This window comes from Centrocercus urophasianus, unplaced genomic scaffold, assembly GCF_019232065.1.
Source record: "Centrocercus urophasianus isolate 14NV4802_14NV808 unplaced genomic scaffold, USGS_Curo_1.0 seq_22, whole genome shotgun sequence".
Taxonomy (NCBI): Eukaryota; Metazoa; Chordata; class Aves; order Galliformes; family Phasianidae; genus Centrocercus; species Centrocercus urophasianus.
This window is the reverse complement of record NW_024884778.1, coordinates 15,243,967-15,265,969: the sequence shown is the minus strand read 5'-3', so window position 1 is coordinate 15,265,969 and position 22,003 is coordinate 15,243,967. Positions and strand designations below refer to the sequence as shown.

At 40.1% G+C, this 22,003-nt stretch overlaps 1 protein-coding gene across 2 annotated transcripts in view; it reads right to left on the bottom strand.

Moving 5' to 3' along the window:
• VGLL4 (vestigial like family member 4) overlaps nucleotides 1–21,455 on the bottom strand; it is a 79,885-nt gene extending 58,430 nt beyond the window's left edge. The window contains exons 1-2 of one of the 2 annotated variants that reach the window (XM_042823865.1): nucleotides 21,424–21,455; nucleotides 14,714–14,790 (exon numbers count right to left, since the gene is read on the bottom strand). In XM_042823865.1, the coding sequence (XP_042679799.1) occupies nucleotides 14,714–14,777 (64 nt within the window). In that variant the 5' untranslated portion in view covers nucleotides 14,778–14,790; nucleotides 21,424–21,455. Of the gene's footprint in view, nucleotides 1–14,713; nucleotides 14,791–20,790; nucleotides 20,989–21,423 lie in introns of those variants that run through there. The other variant, XM_042823866.1, reaches the window with a different exon arrangement.
• Between the last annotated feature and the right edge of the window lie 548 nt (nucleotides 21,456–22,003).

Genomic DNA, 22,003 nt, shown 5'->3' with positions numbered 1-22,003 from the left:
TTTTTTTTTTTTTTAAGATTTATTCATCTGCATTGTTTTTAAACTTTTTTCTTATGTGTCCTATTCATCAATTGCCTCCATCTTTTAGATATCTTCTGTCACAGAACAAGATCACTACCTTGAGCTTTCTTTGAAGTTAGATATTTAGGAACCTCATAACACAAAACTGAAGAAATTATCATATGGAAATACTTGCAACAAACATCGTAAGAGGAAGTTTTCCAGTTATTTTTCACAAAGAGAAGGACTAAAGTCAGCCAAACTGAAGCCATGTGATCAGTGTTCTTATTAAAATGTTTATTAAAAAAGCTTGATTTTCTAAAATAGAAATATTATGTGCGTAGCAATTTCTGTCTCAGGAACCTAGCAAATAGGAATATATTCAGTTTCCTCCTCAGGCAAGTATCACACCTATATCACAGCTGGAGAAATCAAGGCAGGAAGATGAGATTTACCTGGAGGCATAGAAGCTAGTCAATTCCTGACTCTCTACGCTGGGCCAAAGACCACACCTTGCTTTCATCCACTCCAGTAATTAAAAATAAAAGAATTCTTGGTCTGTGTATTCTTTTCAGGCAGAACCTGTCTGACCTGCTAATTTACTGACAATGTATACGAAAAGTCACAGGACAGACAGCCAGGAGAGAATCTTGATTAAAAGAATCCCAGCCCTATACATTTCTTGTAGAATACCTACCTCCTTTTCCTTCCTCTGAACTGTGTTCATTCTGTAACCACCTTCCACAAAAACTTTCGTTGTGGATGATGCAGGATATAAATTCTATCAAGATTCCTACTCTCAGGAGGCAATGCCTTCTCATTAGTTAATTCAGTCATTAAGAAAAAGACAAATAAATATGGTTCTGTCTTCCTATTTTTTCAGATCAAGGCAGAACAAAACTTCCAAAAAGAAACTGCAAGGTGGTAGACATTCACAGAAAGAACGCTGGTGGAGCTCAGATTCTTCCAGGGACCATGAGAGAGACCTGATATTCTCACAAGCACGTGCAGCATGCATTTGTCCTCTGCAGTCAACTGCTTTCATAAAAGGGAGTGAAGGCAGCTAACTCTTGCCTGTAAGTCCTAATTTGCAAGCCTAGCATTGCAGTAACTATAACGTTGCTGTGGACAGCCCTTGGGTAACTGGTTGAATTGCACATCATCTGACACATTCAGATTCTTCTTGCAAACTTTTACTGCATCCAGGTGAGCACAATCTAATTCTTAACTTTAACTAAGAAAACACAGTTTAGCTTTGGTCTGAGAAAGACTTCCTCTCAGAGCTTCTCTGCATTTAAATTAGAGAATGACTGACTCTTCCAAATACACAAAAGCTACTCAAAATAAGGACTTCATACCCACATAAATTACATTGAATAGAATTGCACAATACTGTTCATGGAAACAAGTACTGCAAATATCACAGTCTTGGTAAGCAAAAAAAATCTGCAGTACAGATGATCAAAATACACTTTACGAACTTATCAGCAGAGTTCAGCTACAAAGGAAAACATACCACCAGAATTATATCACATATCCGTACTGACACAGCTCCCCATGTGTACCCATCATTTCCTCAGGGAAAAGTACCTTGCTGGGGTGGCCTGAAGAATGAAAACAGGTGCTGAAGCTGCGCCTGTGAATTTCCTTAAATGAATAACCCTTCCCAACTCCAAAGCAAATAGGTCCTAATATTCTGTTAGATTGGAACAGATATACAACAATTAAATGAGCATCATAAATACCACAGCAGAGCAACTGAGCTGCCTGCATAAAACAACACATACATTATTCCCTGTCAAAAAAGGCTGTGTGACTTTTATTTCTATTACATCTTATGCTACTAAGAAAATTGATCTCAGAAGAGCCATCTACCTTTTTCACACTCACCTGTTTTTCTCTGAACACGAAGCGTACACACGGAACATGAATTTCATAAGTTCAGCACAATTTTTACAGACTAGTAACTACACTCTGCTTGCACTGCAGTCACTAATCTCATTGTTTACTAATAGGTAGTGACAGTTTCCTTTTACACAGTACTTTCTCTTACTGTTTTCTACACACTTACTGAAAACTGAAAGCTTCAATGACTTCAGAAGCTACTGAACTACTTATGCTGACTGAAATTTCTCTCCAGTTGGACTAACACCAAAGAAAGCCATCACATTACATTTGAGTGTCAGTATTACACAAGTTGCAATACTACTAGACAGGAAAACCATCTTGGATTTAAAGCCTACTCGATTGAAGTTTTCTTTGCCTGATAGAAGATAGAATTTTTATCAGGAATGAGTGCAGAGGAAACAATCCTAAGGAAATCAATCAGCCACACCAGCCAGCACAGCAGTTGGCTTGGGATTAAATATAAAGAATGGTATTTGGGGACTATTAGAGATTATTACATATTAGATAATTTGTTGCATTTAGAATAAAAAATGACTATCAAAAAAGAATGACACAGTTCAGTGAATTGTACTGCATAACAACCAAAATAAATTCTGCACCTTTGGATGTCATGGCAAAAACTTGGGTAATATCACTTACCAGAAACTCAGCAAGATAGTGATTCCAGATAAACAGCTGGAATTGCAGGATGTCAGTAGATGACAGCGGGACCTCCCAAGTGAAAGAACCACATGCAAAATTAATAGAAACATCAAGTTCTTGCCTTCACACACTGACATGTTCCCACCAATACACACATTCCTATTGAAAAGCCTGTTCTTTAATTTATTTGGTTGAGCTGCAGTAAACTCTACAAAGACTTGAATCAATTTGAACGGTTGTATATTGATGCAGTGTGTGTTAATTATAAGAATAAACTCTGAACTGATTCTATTTTGGTCATCTATTTGGTCATCATATGTAACAGTTCCACTAAGGTCAGCCTTTGTGTTAGTTTCCAAGCTGATACAACACAGGACAAACAAAACGTAAAGGGCTATGAAATCAGTACCTGACTGTTTAAATAAATTCTGATTCCTTTGCAGTCATGGAGAATTCTGCTTTACCATACCCAGTGTGCATAGTGGAAAGGAGTCAAAAGAAAATGACATGATGCACAGAAACAGTGATTTGATTTCATAGAATGGTTTGAGTCGGAAGGCATCTTTAAGATCATCATCTAGTTCCAACCCCCTGCTACAGGCAGAGACACCTCCCACTTCAGAGACTGAATTACAGAAGGCTGCTCAGCAGTGTGTCTGCAAGTCAGTGACAGGCAAACATCTCTGACCCACATAGGGAAAAGAGCCTAACTGGCCCAGGTGCAAGGCAGTGCATCAGAAAATTGGGGAAGTAGGGAGGCACGACCCGCTCACCTCCTTCCAAAGGTAAGGCTCAGCTCATCTACTGAGCCTCACCTCAGGCACTCAGCTCCTGCAGATTTCTGGGCTCAGCAGGAACTGGACCTCATAGTGAGAAAGAAGCACTCTACTGAGAAATAGGAAGGCAAAGGCTAAAACAGCCCCTTGGAAATTCACACCACTGCAAAGAAATTGTGCTAAACATGTACTAACGCAGGGCAACCTATGTCCTAATTTCTCCACCCCTGTTTTACTACAGTTCTCACCACATCTCTCACTGTTAGCAATACACCTTCAAAAGAGCAAATCTCATATTGCAGCGAGGTGCCTTTCACTTACAGCTGACGGCCCAAACCTCTTTGTTCCACTTTTCTGGGCATATCCTGAAACCAAGTATCTTCAAATTATTTCTTGCTATTTCAGCAAAAGGCTGAAAAAACTCACACTTAAACAAAATAAACAAACAAACAAACAAATAAATACAAAAATAAAGCCAGAAGACTGGCATATTACTTAATTACTGGCTAAAAGCATCTAATATTTAAAATATTTCACTGCATTAGTACAAGTAATTTCAATGCAATTTCTCAGAATTAAAATAATCTGTTGTTTTACAACAGATATTAACGATATTAAGTGCATTTCAAACAATATTACAAACGATATTAAGTGCATTTCCTCACATTAACACCAAAAGCATGAGGACACCAGTTCATAATGAATATTTAATTAAATAGTCAGACCATGAACTTAATTCCAACAACGAGTTGTATGTTCATTTTCAGCCTGCAATCTATTGCCCATGTGCACAAACCAAAGGACTACTGAACAATTCTGTCTCTGCAACGGCAGGTAAAAAGCAAATCCATAGAAAGACTTCAGAGAGTCTCAGGGAGACACACTTATCACAAACACCAGAACTCATTTGCATGTTCTGGAGGGCATAAAACAATGGTATGGATTAGGAATGAACGCAGCTCTCACATGTGCAAACCTCATGTGGAGAATTATGCAAAAATTGCCCAAATGCGTGCAACCTTTAACACGTGGCTGCCTTCTGCAGCTGCCAGAACACAGGCTTATCAGCAGCTTGTGATCCTGAGGTATCTTTAGGTGATATGTATGTGTGTGTGTGTGTATATCCATCCATCTTTTCAGAATTAAAACTGTTATAAGCCATTCATCAATATTGATTCATTCTTCTGCGTTTGCAACAATTCTAATTTTAAAACAGCTGCCAGTTGGTCCTAAATACAAGGTTTCAACTATTAATTTTTCACAGCCTCAGTCTGAATGCACAGCTGACTGTCTCATTTGTACACAGACAAGCACTCTCTAAAAGCTGCTTGTGAGTCAAAAACAAGAAGCCTTTTTTGCTGTTTTATCTTTTGTTTTAAATGCATGCATGTGTGCAACTATTTCCTTTCATATGTTTGCTTTTAAGCACCGGCTTAAAAAAAAAAAAAAAAGCAAGAAATAAAACAGCTCAAAGCAAAATTCTTCTCCCAGAAATGTAAGTACAGAGTATGTAGAGAAAACCAATTAAATTTTGAAAGGTCAAGATCACAATATAACAAATTCAAGGAAGAAGAAAAATAAGAAAAAGATTAACATACAGCCTTTCTAAAGCTCCTGTATCTGCCACTTCTTTTCATAAAATAATGGTTAGAAAAATTATAAGGAAAGGTCTGAAGAAGAAAATTTGAAATCTTTGAAATCTTACCAGCACCTCTGGAAAATATGATCTCACATGAGTGCATATGATTCTACCTCTACAGTTACAGTTATTACAGAGAGGTTCATCACTGCAGCCCAATGTCTACCATTTCATATCGTGCGGGCATATCACTTTCTGGCTTCTCATAACCACCAAAAACTAGCACAGGAAGGTCCCACAAATGTTACATCCTGCTAGAGATCACCTGAGTGATCATTACTCTGCTCTACCAGGAAGTTCACCTCTGGCAGTCCTTAAAAGTTTATTCTGGCTTGCAACATTCACTCCACTCTGGACCCATGCTCTCAGGATTTCCTTAAAGATACAGCACTGCAGGGCAGCAAGCATACACCGATCCTGTTTGGAAAGTTACTTAGAAAGGCTCGAGCGCTATCAGAAACAAGAGTACACTGCTGTTGTTAACAGCTGAAAGAAATAGTTAAGGAGAACAGAAGTGCTCTCATTTGAACACCATCACATCGCTAGGAATGAACAGCCAAAAGCAGCAGTGAAAACCTACATTTTTCTACTGTCATAATCTCTCACTACCATTAACATCATGGTACGACTAAAAACAGACAGCAGCATTAATGTTTCTGCATTAAGGTCAGTGGAACAGCACATACTACCACTAACACTGTATTTTGAGAAGGAAAAAGAACTTTAAAACAAATTATCAAAAGATCCTACAGAAATATGCATGTAAAAATAAACAGATTACCAGTAAAAAATAAGGTTAGATAAGAAGATTTACACTGAAGGCATGTAAGAGTAAAGACAACTAAATAAGATCCAAGTTATTACTTCAGTGTGGCACTGTGGTTATCAAGTGGACACAGCAATTTGTTTGGTGCTCCTCTACCTATACAAATTGAGATGTTAAGTTTTTTAAGGGAGAATTAAGTGCAAGAAACATAAGTTTTACCTCTCCCAAATGCAGGAAAATTCTTGGAACCTTCCAGCAAAGCTCCTGGCTGAGAACCCAATATTGTGCATGATTATTAATAAGAATTATTTTATTAGTAGCAGTAAAATAACGGAATTTTCATACAGCAGATTGACAAAATACGTGCATGTATGCCAAATGATGGTGTGAGTTACATCACAGAGTACTGAGTACTGAGTACTGAGCACCATAGTAAGCACAGTAATAATTCACATATGTAAATCTGCTGCATGTTCTTTCCCACAATCCACAGCCAATCTATGAAATAAAGTCACAAAATACTTTTAGGAATCCCAACACAGATTCAACACCCGTATTACATTCCATCACAGTTACGTGAGGCAGGCTGAACTGATGAGCTTCGGGTGCGAGCCAACAAGTAACTGTCCATGGCTGAGAAACAACTTCCTTTCAGTACCTGCTGCACACTTCTGCTGGTCACAGGATGCACAGCTCTCATATAGTAAAACATCTCTTATTCCAACAGGGAAGCAAATTATGACTCTCCCTAAAAAGACATTAGGATACAATTGTTTCTGATTTTAAAAGCTAACAGTTCATTTTAAGTTCTCCCTGAGAGAGAGAGCTTATAGCTTACTTTAACTTCATTCCTTTCTCTGATCTTCTGTGGACAACTTCTTGCCACTTCCACTTTCAACAAGATACCATTAATTATCTGGGTTTCCATGTGTGTTTTTTGCCGTTGTTGTTTTGGGGTTTCATTTTTTGGGTTTTTTTTTTTTACTATCATACCTGAAGAAGCACAGCAAACGTTTTAGATGGAAATTTAATTATAAATACTTCTCAATACCCAGTACGTGCTTCGATACACTGTTGTAATACAAGGAAACATCACGAAAATACACTACTTTCAACCTGAATGATTCTGCCTTAAAACTATGTAACAATTTGTTCTAATCATTCATAAGACTCTTCTTCTGACACTATTTTCCTTTTGAAATACACTTGGTAGTTATTATAAAAGGGGTTATCACATCACATTTGGGTGAGTAACTGAAGAAGTTGAAAAGAAATTCATGAAATTTCATTCCTGATGTCAAACTACATTCCAATTCTTAACTACGCTGGCATGCTCTGGGAAGCAAGGAGCTGGTCTGTTCAGAAAGTTAAACTGACCTTTAAAGGCAAAACATCTGTTGAGAGTCATGAGAAGCTCAGTCCAACGGATTAAGGCAGCTGAGGAGACGTTAATGTAAGCAGTTATTGCTGTTACATTGGATGAAGTCTACCAAGTACCATAGCCAGGAAGAAGCAGATAGCTCAGAGGTTTTAATCAAGACTAGATAACTGCCTACTTCAAAAAGAAAAAAACAGATTTTTATTAAAAGGATAGATTAAAAATTTGTAAATTTTCTTTACACTGAAAAAGCAAAATATCCACTACTTTCTTTCATATTCAAACCATGACATAATTGATGCTCTTAAGTTTTTTTTCTTATTTCATCAATTCAAAACAACCTTCTTAAGGACTACTATAGACGTTAATACAACAATTTTAAAGCTAATTAACTATTCAACTATACTTCTAATAACAGAGCTCACAATTTTGGTATATAAGAATAATTGTTAGGCAAATATGGCATAACGAAACAATCTGTGTTGTGCCAGCGTTATACAAAACATGCTCTGAAATTGACTCAAAGACTGAGGCCCTTGCACAGTAAGCCCACGGATTTCAATCAGAGGCCAACACTGCTGAATTTTAACGTATTTGAAATACAGACCACTGTTGGAATGACGCTGTCTACTGACAAGATAATTCCAAGGGCAACAACTACTGAAAGAGGTTCTCCGTTTATATCATAATTAGGAGGCAAATTCACCATGAGGGACATCAGGGTTTAAAAACATATATATATAGGAGAGGTTACAGATGGAGCCATAGATGAACTGTGCTCTTTTGCTATTATGAGCCAGATAAATCCTGGTTCTAAGGAACGCCAATAACGGCCAGAGATTTATCATAGTAAAGCTATAGCTTAATACACGGATGTTCCCACATGAACCAAACAGACAAAAGAGGCATAACCCAGAAAATAAAAGCTGTCACTACTGCCACAGTTACAGGAAAATTAAGCCTGCTGCATGGGATAAAATGAATCAATTTTAAAATGAGAACACAAGAACGCACAAAAGCCTTTCTGTCCAGCTACCCTTTAGAATTTCTCTTACAGAACAATGAATACATGCAAAGCAAATTTAATTCCTGCATTATCAAGGTATTATCATCAGACACAATACTGTTGTAGCAGATAGATAAGAATGCCTTGTAATACAGTTAAGGATTTTTTTTTTGAGACAGATTTTAATTAATGAGTCCTTAAGTTTAAAATCAGAGCAGAAGTAAAAACAAGAACAACAACAAAGGGTAATAAATCACTTCACAACTTGCTAAGTAACAATCATTTCTCCTTTCAGGCTTATGGATGACAGACATTTCTGTAGTGGCATTGTTTGTAACTACATTAAAGATTTCTCATAAGAATGATCCAAGTAAGTTCTTTTTTGGTTCGACAGCAAAAGAGGGCCATTTATAAGTAAATCATTTGGGGGTTTGCTTCTTGGGGAGAAATACATTCTCTGCGGCCTGAAGCAAAATATCAGTTTTTGTTTTCTAATCACCAACAGAAGAAGTGAATTAGTATAATATCCCACTAGATAACTGGCTCTATTCTTTCATTAGCCATTAACTAGGACGCTCATATGGCACTGGGAAAACCCATGTTCAGATCCCTCATCTTTCAAGTCAGAATCTCAATGGCAAACCATAAATAAAGTCCAGGTTATCAGCAAGGGAAGAGAAAATACCAAACATATGCTCATTAAGAACCTAGATCTATATCTATTTACAACAGGACTCCGAACACTTTAGAAACATTTCACTGAAGAGTGCAGAACAGAAAGAGGAGTCAGCGGCCTCAATTTTAACACCACAGTCCTTGTAAAGAAATTAACTTCACAACAGTAAGACTGCTTTAACATATTGTATAATACCAATGTACTTAAATAAAGTCATCCTCTGATCCAGCATAAGGTCGTTAAATCAAAAATGAACATAGTGCTTTCTGAATCCTCCTTTCCTAAACACAGGCTTTTAATTTCCTTCCAGCAAAATGTACTTCCTTATTTGCCTACTTGCGTAAACAAAATGAAGAACTGTTACATTGCACCAAAGACATTCTCTTTCCCAAAAAGTCCTGCTTTGCCATCTGGAAAATGAGTAACAGTCACTGCAGAATGTATGGCATCTGGTGGATAGAACCTGAGCAACGGAGGGACAGCATGCCTATTGACAAGAGCCAGCCAGGAAGTTGTAAAGCGTTCCTACTTCTTACCTTTTCAGACTCGAGGATAAGAGCTTGCAATAACTGCAACACGATCAAGTAAGAGAAAGGACAGATAACAGAAAATAGCCCAAATCCAAGCTATTTTCTCTCTAATTCTGCCCTGAGAGTGCACCAGCTTTTCATGTGTGACACAGCATGTGTTCAAGCACGCCCTGATTCTCTGCGTTCTTACAGATGTGGAAAGAAGATCCTGGGAATGCATCCTGCATTTCACGAGCCAGCCTGCAGCACTCCTAGCTGAGGAGCAACTTGTTTAGTTTTTTAATGAAATAAAATAATCCACTACATAAAAATGGCCAGGTTTTCACAAGCTAGTATCTTCTGCCTAGCTGTAAAAAATCCCCCATTTGCGTCGCAATCACCCACCATAAAAAAACAGAACAAACCCACAATGACTGTGTAATTTTCCCCATATTTTTCCCCAGGCTCAGACAATAACAAATATTTAGTTCTGTAGAACAGACCAAACCAAGCACAAAGTCCCAGATATCCTGTTTCAGAGACTACAATCATTTAGAAGCATGTGCATTGACAAGTTCCACATGCTCGTGTATGTGCTATCATGCTTAACAATATGGTATTCACTCAGCTGCAGTTTTCAGAGCAGCGGTTGGTATCTGATGACAAATTCCATTCTAGCAAGAAGATTCTTTTCCCTCTCTGTGCCAAACAACATTTAAAGAGATAGTGTTTCAGCAAACAAAATTTCCTCGGAGGTAATGCCACCAATCACTGCAAACATTGTATCACCAATTAGGTAGACAGGATTCGGAAAGAAAAGACTTATTGTTTGGATGACGAGGGTCGGAACTCGGAGCAGCTGGTTTGTGCCCAAGCCACACTGGCTCAAAAGCATCTGCTATGCTGAAGGATGCTACAGCATGTTTATCAACTGCACCCGGATAACATCTTCAAAATGTTTTAAAATTAATTTTAAAAATACATATTTAGACACTTTGTTCCTGAAGGCATTACCATCACTCCACTGAGTATGCTAATGGTGTTCTACTGCTATTAAAATACATCTAGGCGCCAGGCAGACAACAGCCCCATTTTCCAGCCTATTTAACAAGTTGAAAACATAGTGCTACTCATTCTTTATTTCCTTGCTACAATAAACTTTGAGGGAGAATAAAGGGTGAAGTTTTGTGGAGATAAGAGTATGGGGGTGGGAGGGAAGCACTTCAAGGAATAACTTTTCCCTTTTAACACTCCTAATTTCAAGAAAATCCTAAGAATGATGAGATAGCCCTGATATCACTTCACAGAAAGCTCCTCTCTGAACATACTAAGGTCAGCTATGAAGTGTTTTTGGAAAACAAAGAGCAGAAGGTCAGGAATTCAGCCATTTGAGTGCTTTATGGGGAAAAAAAAAAAAAAGGAAAAAAGGTGAACTGATACTTAAAAACACAGAAATATTAATATTTTCCTAGTCTATATGGTTCATAAATCTAAAAGCATAATACTACACATGTCATTACTCACAGTACTTTATTATTTAAGGCTTTTGGTATTCATGCAGCACCAACAGATGACTCAGGCTGCCTTTCAGTGATTGAACCACATATGTTTTTCCATCACACTGCTACCAAGCAGAAACATCACACTTCCATACTTCTCTTCTTTTCAGTACTAACAGATGAGTTATGCCACAAATTCTGCTCCAAAACTAACAGGACTCCGTCTTTCCCCATCATTGATTAAATAAATGACTAACTGACAAATCCAGTTTTAACACCTTCAATAGCTGCTGAGGGATTACAAACATAAATATTACTGCTTAGGAATCAGATTTTCCTCCAAAAAGCTTAAGTTTCTGTTTTGTTAAACACAGCAGATAAGCTCTGACCATAAGAACAGGTTTTAATTCAAAATAATTATCCATCTCTTCATTGCAAAATAGATTAGGGCTGGGATTTTAAAGCACAATAGTTTTTCTGTATTAGACATACCAACTCTACAGTCTAGCTTAATTATTTGAAATTGATTAAACTAAACCACATAAAAGGAACTACTGCTGAAGAATAATAGTCACCACAGGCAAGGAGTGCAGAATAGCAATTCCAGGCTTACATGTAGAAAAAGAATATCACATGCAACTCCTCCACATGTTCAAGAAGAACAGCTTAATCAAAGATCATCCTTCTTTTACATGTAGTCCTCTATTGCAGGGTTTCAAAACGTAAACGAAGACTCAGTTGTTATGGAAGCAGCACAATGCACCAGAATGCAAAGCTATTACCCTCAACATTCTTGTGCCATTTATGAGCTGTTTCCAAACCTTTCATTTCCTTGTGGAAGTATATTGTCTTCTGTTTCCAAAAACAGACTTTTCATTCTGTTATCCTGAGAGGGTAAGAAACAGCGCGTTTTTTCTCTCCTCCATTCCCATACTCATGAACTGGAATTGCTCATTGGAAGGAGGAATAAACAACATGTTACAGGACAAATACTCAGCGTTTGCCATGCGTTGTGTTAGTGCAAGCTCTCATCAGCTTCTTCCCTCAATATTTTTTCTCAATAACAACATTATGCTTTTATATCACTTTTTAAAATTGAAAGACCAATTCTCAAAATCCTTATTTTTACATAAGAAATACAAAATAACACTTCACAGTGTTTGAACTCTGTACAGTTATGGGAGTTATGGAAAACTGTACTTCCAGTAATGAGTTACTAAAATATTACCATCTGAAACTGTAGTCTTCTCAAATTAGCCACTGTGAGTACTGAAGATATGAAAGATCATTACAATTCCAGTAAGTATGGTTTAGGGAAAGAACAGAAGAGCAGTATCAAAAATCTCATAGTAAACTTGACTTTTGCATCTCTACAGGAATCAACATTTGGTGAGGTTTCTAGCTCTGATAACATTAAAAAGACATCATGCATACACAGGCCTTACAGATGCCCACTTCATATAAAGCCCACTGAACAAAGCTTGGGGGGGAAAAAAAGCACCAAGCAGCAACACCCTACAAATGCCACCTACAGATGAAGAGTTGCACATTACCTACCCTGGAACAGCTGCTCATAAACAGCACCGACTTCCTACATCCTTTCCCTTCTCCTCTGGCAGTTCAGTGATTAGTGACAAGTCTTCAGTTGACAAATTAGCTCTTGCAAATCTTATTATTTACCTTAGATAACCACAAGCACATTTATGAGAAGATTTACTGATCCATTGGAACCTAACTACTCATCTCTTCAGAGCATCCTCATGTCAGGAAAGCACATCGCTTCCGTTCTTGTGTCTCCATTCAAAAAAACAAAAATATTTCAAACATGAAATGTGTAAAGGACACCAGGAATTGTCCCTTAGACAAACTTCATTCCAGCACAAAAGTAAAAGGCTCTGGATAAGACACTAATGTTTTTATTACTCTGCATTGTGACTGAGATATTAACAACTATGTAGAATTCAATATGGGGTATACAGATACAGAGAAGAACCAGTGCTAAAACTGCAGGGGGGAACGCCAGGCACTTCACTGGAAAGCTCAAGGATGTCTGCCCAATTCAGGCCTAAGGTTAACTCTTAGTATCCGTTCTGCAACACAATGTGAGCAACACTTGCTGGTACAATTTCCACAGGTCAACAAACAAAAAAAAGTTCAGCAACTGGCCTGGGCTACCATTTCTTCCTTCGAGCAGCTTTTCATACAACAGCATGATTGGTGCACAGTGCAGTGTGCACAGCAACAGGACAAACTCAGAGACAATCTAAGTCAGAAGTTGCAGAGTGGTATAAATCTAATTAAGTCGAAGTAGTAAAACTAAAGGAATGTAAATTAGAACCAGACACACACCAGCTTCCTCACATTCAAGTTGCACTGAATCAGACTTCCTCTGGATTCTCTAAATCCAGCCCAACATTCCTACCCCATGGAACTCAAAATCGAATTCAAACTAGAGAACTTAGGCAGTAGGCAACAACAACAAAAAAAAGCATCTCAAACTTAAGAAAATTGATAATGCATACTAAAAATACGCAAGGACTACTCCAAAAGTAGTGCCTCCAATTTTATGTAGTAAAAATAAGTAGTCAAAGGAAAACAGGCCAAGCTTTTGTCCTCCCTGCAAATTTGCAAGTTAGCTTACAAGAGAAATTTCCCAAGCCAAAATCAGAGAAATCTCCTTGAGACTTTCACTGCTGTTCATTGTACTCATAACAGTCAACAACTGTAGCACTAAACTAAATCATCCCACTGTAGTGGCATCAGTACAAATCCAGTCCATATCTAGCAGAGAAGTGAACATGAAAGAACAACAACAGCAATACTCATAAAACATAGAGACAATAATAGACAAGAGCTCATGAGTATAAAACCACCACTGCTCAAATTTCTTCAATAGTGAGCTACTGTTATCTAGAATATTGAATGGACAAACATGATGGAACTTCATCTTCAAACACACAGTGTTTGTTTACTACTGCAAGTACTTCAGTGAGCTGATTAGCAACAGCAGCAATGAATTCTTTTATAAAACATTCAAAGCTTCCACTTTTCAAAAAAAAGTGCACAGAATAAAAGAGCAAAGATTAAAAAGTGGAATTCACCTTAAGAGGTGACAATGCACAGAAGCTGCACACAAAAGCAGTTTAAAAGCCAGAAGAGCATTTTTCTAGTTAGCATCTACTCAGGTTGATAGCCAAGAAACATACACTAGTCAGAAAAAAACCTGAAAAACAGAGTTAATACTCATGCTCCATTCTAAAAAGCACAACTGCAGTTTGCCATAAATGAAAACATTCTGCTGACATTGGCTAACACACCTTGGACACTTAATGTGAATGCTAAGAGAAGTGAAAATGCTACCCATACTATTGCCAACATGTTACTCCACTGCTACAACTGACATTTACCAAGCTGACATCCTGTGCTCACCATTTATTAGCACTGAAAGGAAAGTGAAATGCTCATTACTAATTCTAACAGTTCATCTCCTAGTTTTTATGAGCTGGAATCTTTGCTCATCCATCCATGCACACCCAGTTATGTGTTCTTACAAGAGAATAGGCCTAACTTAAAACACTGAGGAGTGTGAGCTCTCAAATCCTCCCTAACTGGCCAGCAGCTCCACTACAATTTCTTTGTCTATTAACAATGCAAAAGTAATCAGGAAAAGTTGGGCACCTTTCTATAGATGGGAAAGCACATTTTTAAAGTGATAGTTTTGCATACTAAGCAATTTACATGCATTATATTCCTTTTGCATTTGAGGAAGACCATTTTAAGGGCTTCTACAGACATCTTCCTACATTTCAGATTCAAAAAGCTACAAAAATGAGCAAAGCCAACTCCTAGGCTAATACACAGTGCAAACATAAACATCTGGATCCAGGAAATAGAGAACTAAGTTTCAGACTTACGCTTCTCATCATCAGCATGTACCAGAGAGGCTGCTCTTGATAAAACATCCAATGGAGTCTCCATTCCTCTCTGGATCCTGAAAAATTCAGAGAAAAGGTCTTAAATTTTACAATGCTTTAACAGTACACAGTTATTCAGTCACTAAACTACAAATACTAGAAATCCTATCATCTTGCCTGCTGCATTTTTGAAGGTTTTCTTCCTTTCCACATGCCTTCCTTCCATCCAGACAGTCACATGAGACAATATCCAAAGATGCAACTCACCTGGACAGGTGGCCCAATGATCCATATCAGCTTAAGATTGTTTTAGACTCAAAATCTTCAATAAATTTGGACCCCATATTCTCCTATGCCCAAAGTGAAATTATCTAAAGCTTGTAAGCTATTAAGATGCTTTCTTACTTATGAATGTATGGTCAAGCCTTCAGTGTGCATTTGTATGCCACAGACAGAAAACTGCGACTTACATAAGCACCATCACACCTCAGTAACTTCTTGCACCTGTTCTTTCCCCACACAACTCATATTATTCCCATACTGAACAAATTAACGCCATCCCACAACAAGGTACATCTCAGGAGCTTACTAAGCAACAGCCTCTCCCACAAAAAAAAAAAAAAAAAAAAAAAAGTTAATAAAGTTTACATAAGTGTTACATAAATGGCTTCAAAACCGAAATGTTTTCTGTGTAAAAAGATGTGAAAGTGAAAGTAAAGAGGAGAGCAGCACATTGTCAAGATGCTTTCATTGAAAGGCCAGCAACTTGTATCTGTTTTACAATAAGACAACTGCAGAGAGAGAGCTGTTAGGAAAACAAATAGAGGAACAGAGACAACCCTAAGAATGCTCACAATGTCCTTGTTGTTTTGTTTTTTTTTTCCTTCCCAAAGCCTGTATGATAGACTGCCATTAAAACTGCTCACTGTAATTCTCTCTTCTATTTCCAAATCACGCTGAAAAGTAAGAAGAGAAAAAGGAGAAAAAAGGGAAATCTCAAACAGAGAAATCTCAAACACGTGTCTATGGGCTTAACAACAAGCACATGTTTGGGAAGCCATTTCTTTGACTTTGCACTATGAATGATGAACCTCACGATCCTCCCTCCCTCTTCCTGAATAAAGTCAAAGACTCTAAAATCAATCAAAGATTTTAAAGCATAAGATGAAGGATTCTTAAGTACGCTTAAGTTTCCATGATTTTTTCAAAAAAGAATTAAATCCAGTCTTGTTTGGCATCAGAACTGCCAAGAAGACTGGAGAAACTTGCAATAACCAAGTATCATGCTCAAGGATAAAGACATTCTTCCTTGCTGTCAGAATCAGCTTCTGCTCAAGAACGGTACTTTAACTCAGACAGAGCAGTCAGCTCTTCTCTTTTAAGGCAGTATAGGCAGGCAACACATTTTAGAAAATAAGATCTTAGACTCTGATTTTACAAAGTCTGTCTCAACTAAATATTTCTTTATATCATTTTCAACTTCTCCCTCTTCCAAATCAAAGCAAGCAGCATTCAGTAAGGAGAGCTCCATCACTGCACCCTGATCTCTTAGCCGGGGATGGTTGGTTCTTTTCTCCCTTTTGTTTTCCGAGGACTTTAAAATAGCACCACTTTCTTTCCCTCTGGCTGTTGGTTACTGAGCCTCTCACACAGACTTCTAACAAAGCCAAAGCTCTGCTGGAAACAAAGATGACAAGGCTTCTGATCAGATGAGGCAGCTACACCAAACTGACGGCTATCTCGTGGTTTAGCACTAACCAGCTTTGTCCTACATTTCAAAAGAACGCTGAGTTTTTTGGTCAATTCTTTAGAAAAACTCTCGGTAAAGAATAACGCAAAGGGTACTATAACGTCTTTTATGGAAAACAAGTTTTCTATTTGCTGCTTTCCTCGAGTGTTCCAGTGATTTTGGAATAGTGAGAGCTTTCCAGAACATGCTCATAGTGAGAGAGTTAGCTGGTGACAGAAGTTTGCCTTGAGAGAAGGAAATGGGAACAGAGTCTGAATTCTCTGCAGGAAATTAGACACTTTAAGAACGACTTTAGCACAACTGTCCTCAATATAGTTTTGTAGCTTTGCACACTCCTGAAAGTTCACATCACGGAGAGCTGCAGAAGTGTTTTGCTAACACTTAATGCCCTGTGAAGAACGTTGTGCCTGTTCAAGAGCTTCCTTGAAGGGATGCTGCTTATACAGCCATCTGCCAGTGCCAGCATGTGATTCCACATATGCTGTGACTTTTCAAGGCCGCTGAGCACACTGACAGTTTTAGAAAGTACCTTCAAGAAGCTACAAGCTCCCAGGCTGTATTCAAACAGTATGAAATATCCCCCCGTCCCTCAGTTAAGCTAACATCTCAGGGACAGCAGTTCAGAAAAGAAACAAAGGTTGCCTACGAGAATGAGAGGAGAATCTTCCCTTGGTGGTTTAAAGCTCGAAATCCTCATTTATCAGAAAGAACAGCAACTGCTCTGTGTACTCAGCCAGCCTTCAGAGGACAGCCCAGCCCCATCGCTCCCCTCAGCAGCCGCAGAACTGAAAGTTCAATTCCCAGGTTTTGATAAAAGCATCAACTCTCTGTTGCACCAAAATTTCTTTAAGCATTAGAGACAAAACTAAACCCCAGTATTTTAGCCTATGTGCTAATTGGTCTACATCCAGGTCTCAAAAGGGAAAACAAGTGCCTAGCAAGATGAAGTACACAAACTTAACTTCCTCTGGCTAGACTTGATTTAGACACTATGAAAACAGTTCAACTCTCAGTTTAAGTCTCTTACTTGTAATAAACTGTTCAAGCAGTGTGAGCTGAAAGTACTTTTACAAGAGCTTAAGATATTTTTATCTGCAGTAATTTCAATTATTAGTTATTGGTTACTGCTTCTACTCAGTATTTCCCTAGCCTGACATCTCCCCTGCACAGCAGCACTGAAACATTCTGAAAAACAGCACAGACATAGAATGTAAAATTCTATTTAAGAGACGTTTAGTAGCTTGCTGTTCAGACACCATCTAAATGATTACCACTGACTCATCAGAACAAAACACCTGTCAGTATAATGAAACAACACATTATTTTGTCCCTTCTTTTAAAGCTTCTGCAAATGCTCAGCTTATCAAATGCCTGTTAACATACACAGAGTGTAGCATTAGAGAAATCAAATCTTTTAAAAATGAACCATTAAATGTTTTCATGGATTTATATGGTACCCTCTGAGCATCAGGGAAAGAACACGGGGCAAAATCCTAAACCTGCCTGTTTAAAAGTCAAATAAACAAGCAGTAGGGAAACCAAAGACAAACTGCAGACTGGGCAACAGGACGTTCATGCAATCCCACAGTTATTATTCACAGCAGGGTATGTCAGGAAAGATTTCCAAAAAGAGACGAACTTCATATCTGATTAAACAAAAAGGGAATAGTGAAGGAACAGAAAGGAAGGAGAAATAAAAAGATAATGCTTGCAGCAATAATCAGCATGGAGCTATTAGCTTTTGGCTTGAAGGGATCTTAACTGGGAACCAAAGTAACAAGGCAGAAACAGGGAAAGGGATAGGTACACTTGGGGATGAGAACAACAGGTCTGCACAGAGAAGGCTGGGCAGATAAAAAAAATTGAGTAGGGTGTAGGCACAGTTTGGACAAGAAGATTTAAAGAGAGGTCATCCTCATAAGAATAGTTGGATCACAGTTCTGACTGACATACAGAATAGCAGAGCAGTCAACAGCTCTTGCAAACAAGTTAATAAAAAACTTCTAAAAGCAGACAATACTATGAGGTCTCTTTCAAACTTGCTGAGTGGGATCTAGAGAGAGACATCTGAATGGTGCCAACGAGAATGAAAGGCTGAACTTTTCAATGATGGAGAGAAAAATCTGGTGCTTGGATTCGTGTGTCTGGGGAAATCACAGATGAAGTTGGAGGGAGAGAAGTGGATTAAGAAATAAAGTCCTTTATAGCAATGAAAAAGTGAGACAAAAACAAGACACTCCAGAAACAACAAGGGAGCGAGGATGAAAATGAAGGAAGTGTAAATAATCAGAGATATAAAGAAAACATGATTAATTGAAGAGCATGGGCAAACAGGACAAAAGCACCTGACGCCTAGAAAGATGCAGGCAAAGTGCTTGTTAGACAAGTGCAGTAATCCCAAGTCAGCAGAGAAAGAGGGGTATTTCAGTTGATTTCAGTGAAAGAAAGTGCAGTGGAAAAGAAAATCCAGAAACTACTTATCAGCACAATGGAAAAGGCTGCAGAGGAAAGGAGTATGATGCGATAATTTGTTGAAAACCAAGTCAAGAGCTTTTATTTTTTCAGATAGGAGAGAGTAAAGCATACGTGCACTGTGAATAAGGCTAACGACAAGCATGTTGTATTCAATATATGTCCTCAAAAGCCACAACACGTTTAAATTCCTTCAACTGCACCTGTACTGCAACTTCTATTGGGGGATGCCTAAATCCTTTGTTGAGACAGCCATACAAAATGCTAACTGTTAAGTGTTCAGTTTAGATAGAGTTCTGATCTTATTTCTCATTTACAACAGTAAAATCTTCCCAGTGAGTTTCAGCTACTTGATCAGAGGAATCATCAAAGTACCATTTATTTTTAATGTGTTTGTTTAGCACCTTGGGTTCTTACTGTGCTTGTTTTGTGTGTGGAAAGCATGAAGAGCTAAATCTCCACACAGAAACTTGCCACCTATAAAACAATAAGCTTAAAGCAAAACCTTGGCATTTAGCGTTATGTTTTTTGTCTTCTTGATACGTAAATCCTCTCTAACATGGAAACATTCTAAAAAGAAATCTGTTAATAACAGTATTTGAATTAAAAGCTAGCAAACACAAGAAATTAAACAGGAAAAGTCTAACTTGACTGTATCTTGAACCTAAAAAGTCCATCATGTTACAAATTCTGATATAAAAAGAGTATGCAACATCTAAACATAGTAAAAGGAACCAATCAGAATCTGTTATAATGGAAAACTTTGAAACACTGAAAACAGATCAACCTTCTGTGTGTCTCCAAATCATGTTAGTTATCAAAGCTACATATTTATACGTACACACATATGTATCTCCTGTCGCTCTGTAATGCTTCTTCAGTTCACAAGCCCAAGAGGTCTATACCAACCATCTTCTACCAAGATTAACTACCAGCCCTATTTCATCCCATCAGGCTTTCAGCTTCCAGCAGCACCACTGGGTGCTCAGCTTACAGAACCAGCCTAATTGCTACTCCAAGCTACTGGTGGCAGTCACAGCACTGAGTCATAACTGAGCAGGGATGAGGAAGGCCAGCATCCTGCCCCAAACTGCCCCATCCCCATTCTCCACACTTGCGCCATTTTGCAGCAACTGTTCAGCGCAGTGGCTTGCTAAAAAACCCCAACACAATGCAAGTGTAGATGCCACCAAATTCTACCAAGACGGGCCAGATCTGTTGGCCATTTGTGACTTGCAGCGGCCTTTTGTAAATACAGCCTGACATCAAATATCATGATGGTAACTGTGATATTGACCAGAAGAAAGAGAAACATAAGGGATGTAAACAAAGCAAAATCAGAAATACCCTTAAGAGTAGGCATACGGGAAAACAGAAATAAAGAACAAGTATTAGAAAAGCCTTATGAACGCTCACGGATTACTGCAGCAATAGGGATGGATTACTGCCAGACCTCACACAGTTCTACATAATAATCCGTAATGTCACTGTACAGAGAACATCACAAGGATCTCAACTCTCCAAAAAAGTTATGCCACAAGAAGAACGTGGAGCACTTGACAGGTTGCTGTGCTTTGGTTTAACTACGAGATTCCCGTCGTTTCGTATTGCTGATAACCCTGCAGCAGCAGTGAAAAGGAACGTGAGCTGCCCTCACAGCTTCTCTCATCAGCAAAACGGCTGTTAAATTCCCACTTTCAGAAAAGAGGTGCACAGGTGGCCTGAAACTTAATTACTTCTGATGATACCTGGGAAACAAACTCAGCCTCACCAGGGAAACTGAATCTGCTCTGCTACAGACTAAAAAACGCTCTACAAACAGAATATACTAGATGCAGAGTGAAAAAGGCTTTACCAGTGCCCTTAGGACTCGTTCAACAAGATTTGCACCACAGAACCTTCTGCTGCTGGTGGAATTCCATAAGAAAAATACACTCTATCGAAGCCAAGGTGTGAATTTAAGATGGCAGTCGAAACGCTGCTTTGCTGGTCCCACAGCTGTACAACAGGCTTCCAGACAGAAACTTAGGGCGGCTTGTTTCCCAGCAGCCGGCTTCAGCACCTTCTGCTGTGATGGTGCGGCGTGGCGGGCCGTGAGGGCGCTCCGCAGCCAGGAGGAGCCTGAGGGCACGGCGCGGCACGGCACGGCAGCCGCCGCTCGCCCGAGGCAGGACCCAACCCCGCGGAGAAAGCCGCCCCTTCGCCGCGGCTCCAGGCCCCGCGGGCAGGCACGGGGCAGCCCGTTACCCGGGGCGGCGCCGCGCCCGCTCCTCCCAGCCCGCACCGACGCACGCCGGGGCGCCCGGCGCGGCTCGGCAGAAGTCCCGCGGCGCCGGGAGTTCCCCCGCTCCGGCAGGACGGCGGCGCTCCGCCTGTCAGCACCCGCCGGCACTCCTCTCGGCGCCCCGGGGCCCGCCGCCCCCGAGGGCCACCTGTCCCCTTCCTCCCGCCTCCCCGCTTCCGCCCCGCCGCGGCCGGGCTCACTCACCAGCGTGCTCTCGGGCGGGCGGGAGGCGGCGCGGCCGCGGGGCCGGGCGGGCGGCGGCGGAGTGGGGCGGCGGCGGGCGGGGGCGGAGGGCCGCTTGTTTACTCCCGGGCCGGGGCGGCGAGCCCGGGAGCGGAGCGGAGCAGGCGCCGCTGGCCCCGGCGCCGCTCGCTGCACGGGCCCGGGGAGGAATCCCAGGAATGATGGAATTCTGCTGCTAGCAGGTGGGGAGAGCGGGGCGGCCCCATTGGCCGGGCCAGGCTATGAGGTCAGCATAATTAGGGTAATGAGGCGCTGACATCATATCCTCGCAGGTAGCAGAGCGCGGCGCGGGCGGCGACGAGGAAGCGGAGCCGCGGCCAGGCCCCGCCCGCACGGAGCGCCCCCACGGCGGCTGCGGGAGGCGGGGCGGGGCGGCACCCGCGGGGCTCGCGCGGTGGGGAAGGGCGGAGAGCAGGTAGGGACGGACGGCGCCCAGCGCTTCGGGAACTGTGGGAAACCGGCGGTTCTCTGGAGAACAAAGCCAAGCACGCCTAAAAGCAAACGCAGCGCACGCCTTTAGAATTAAAGCGTTCTATCAGGC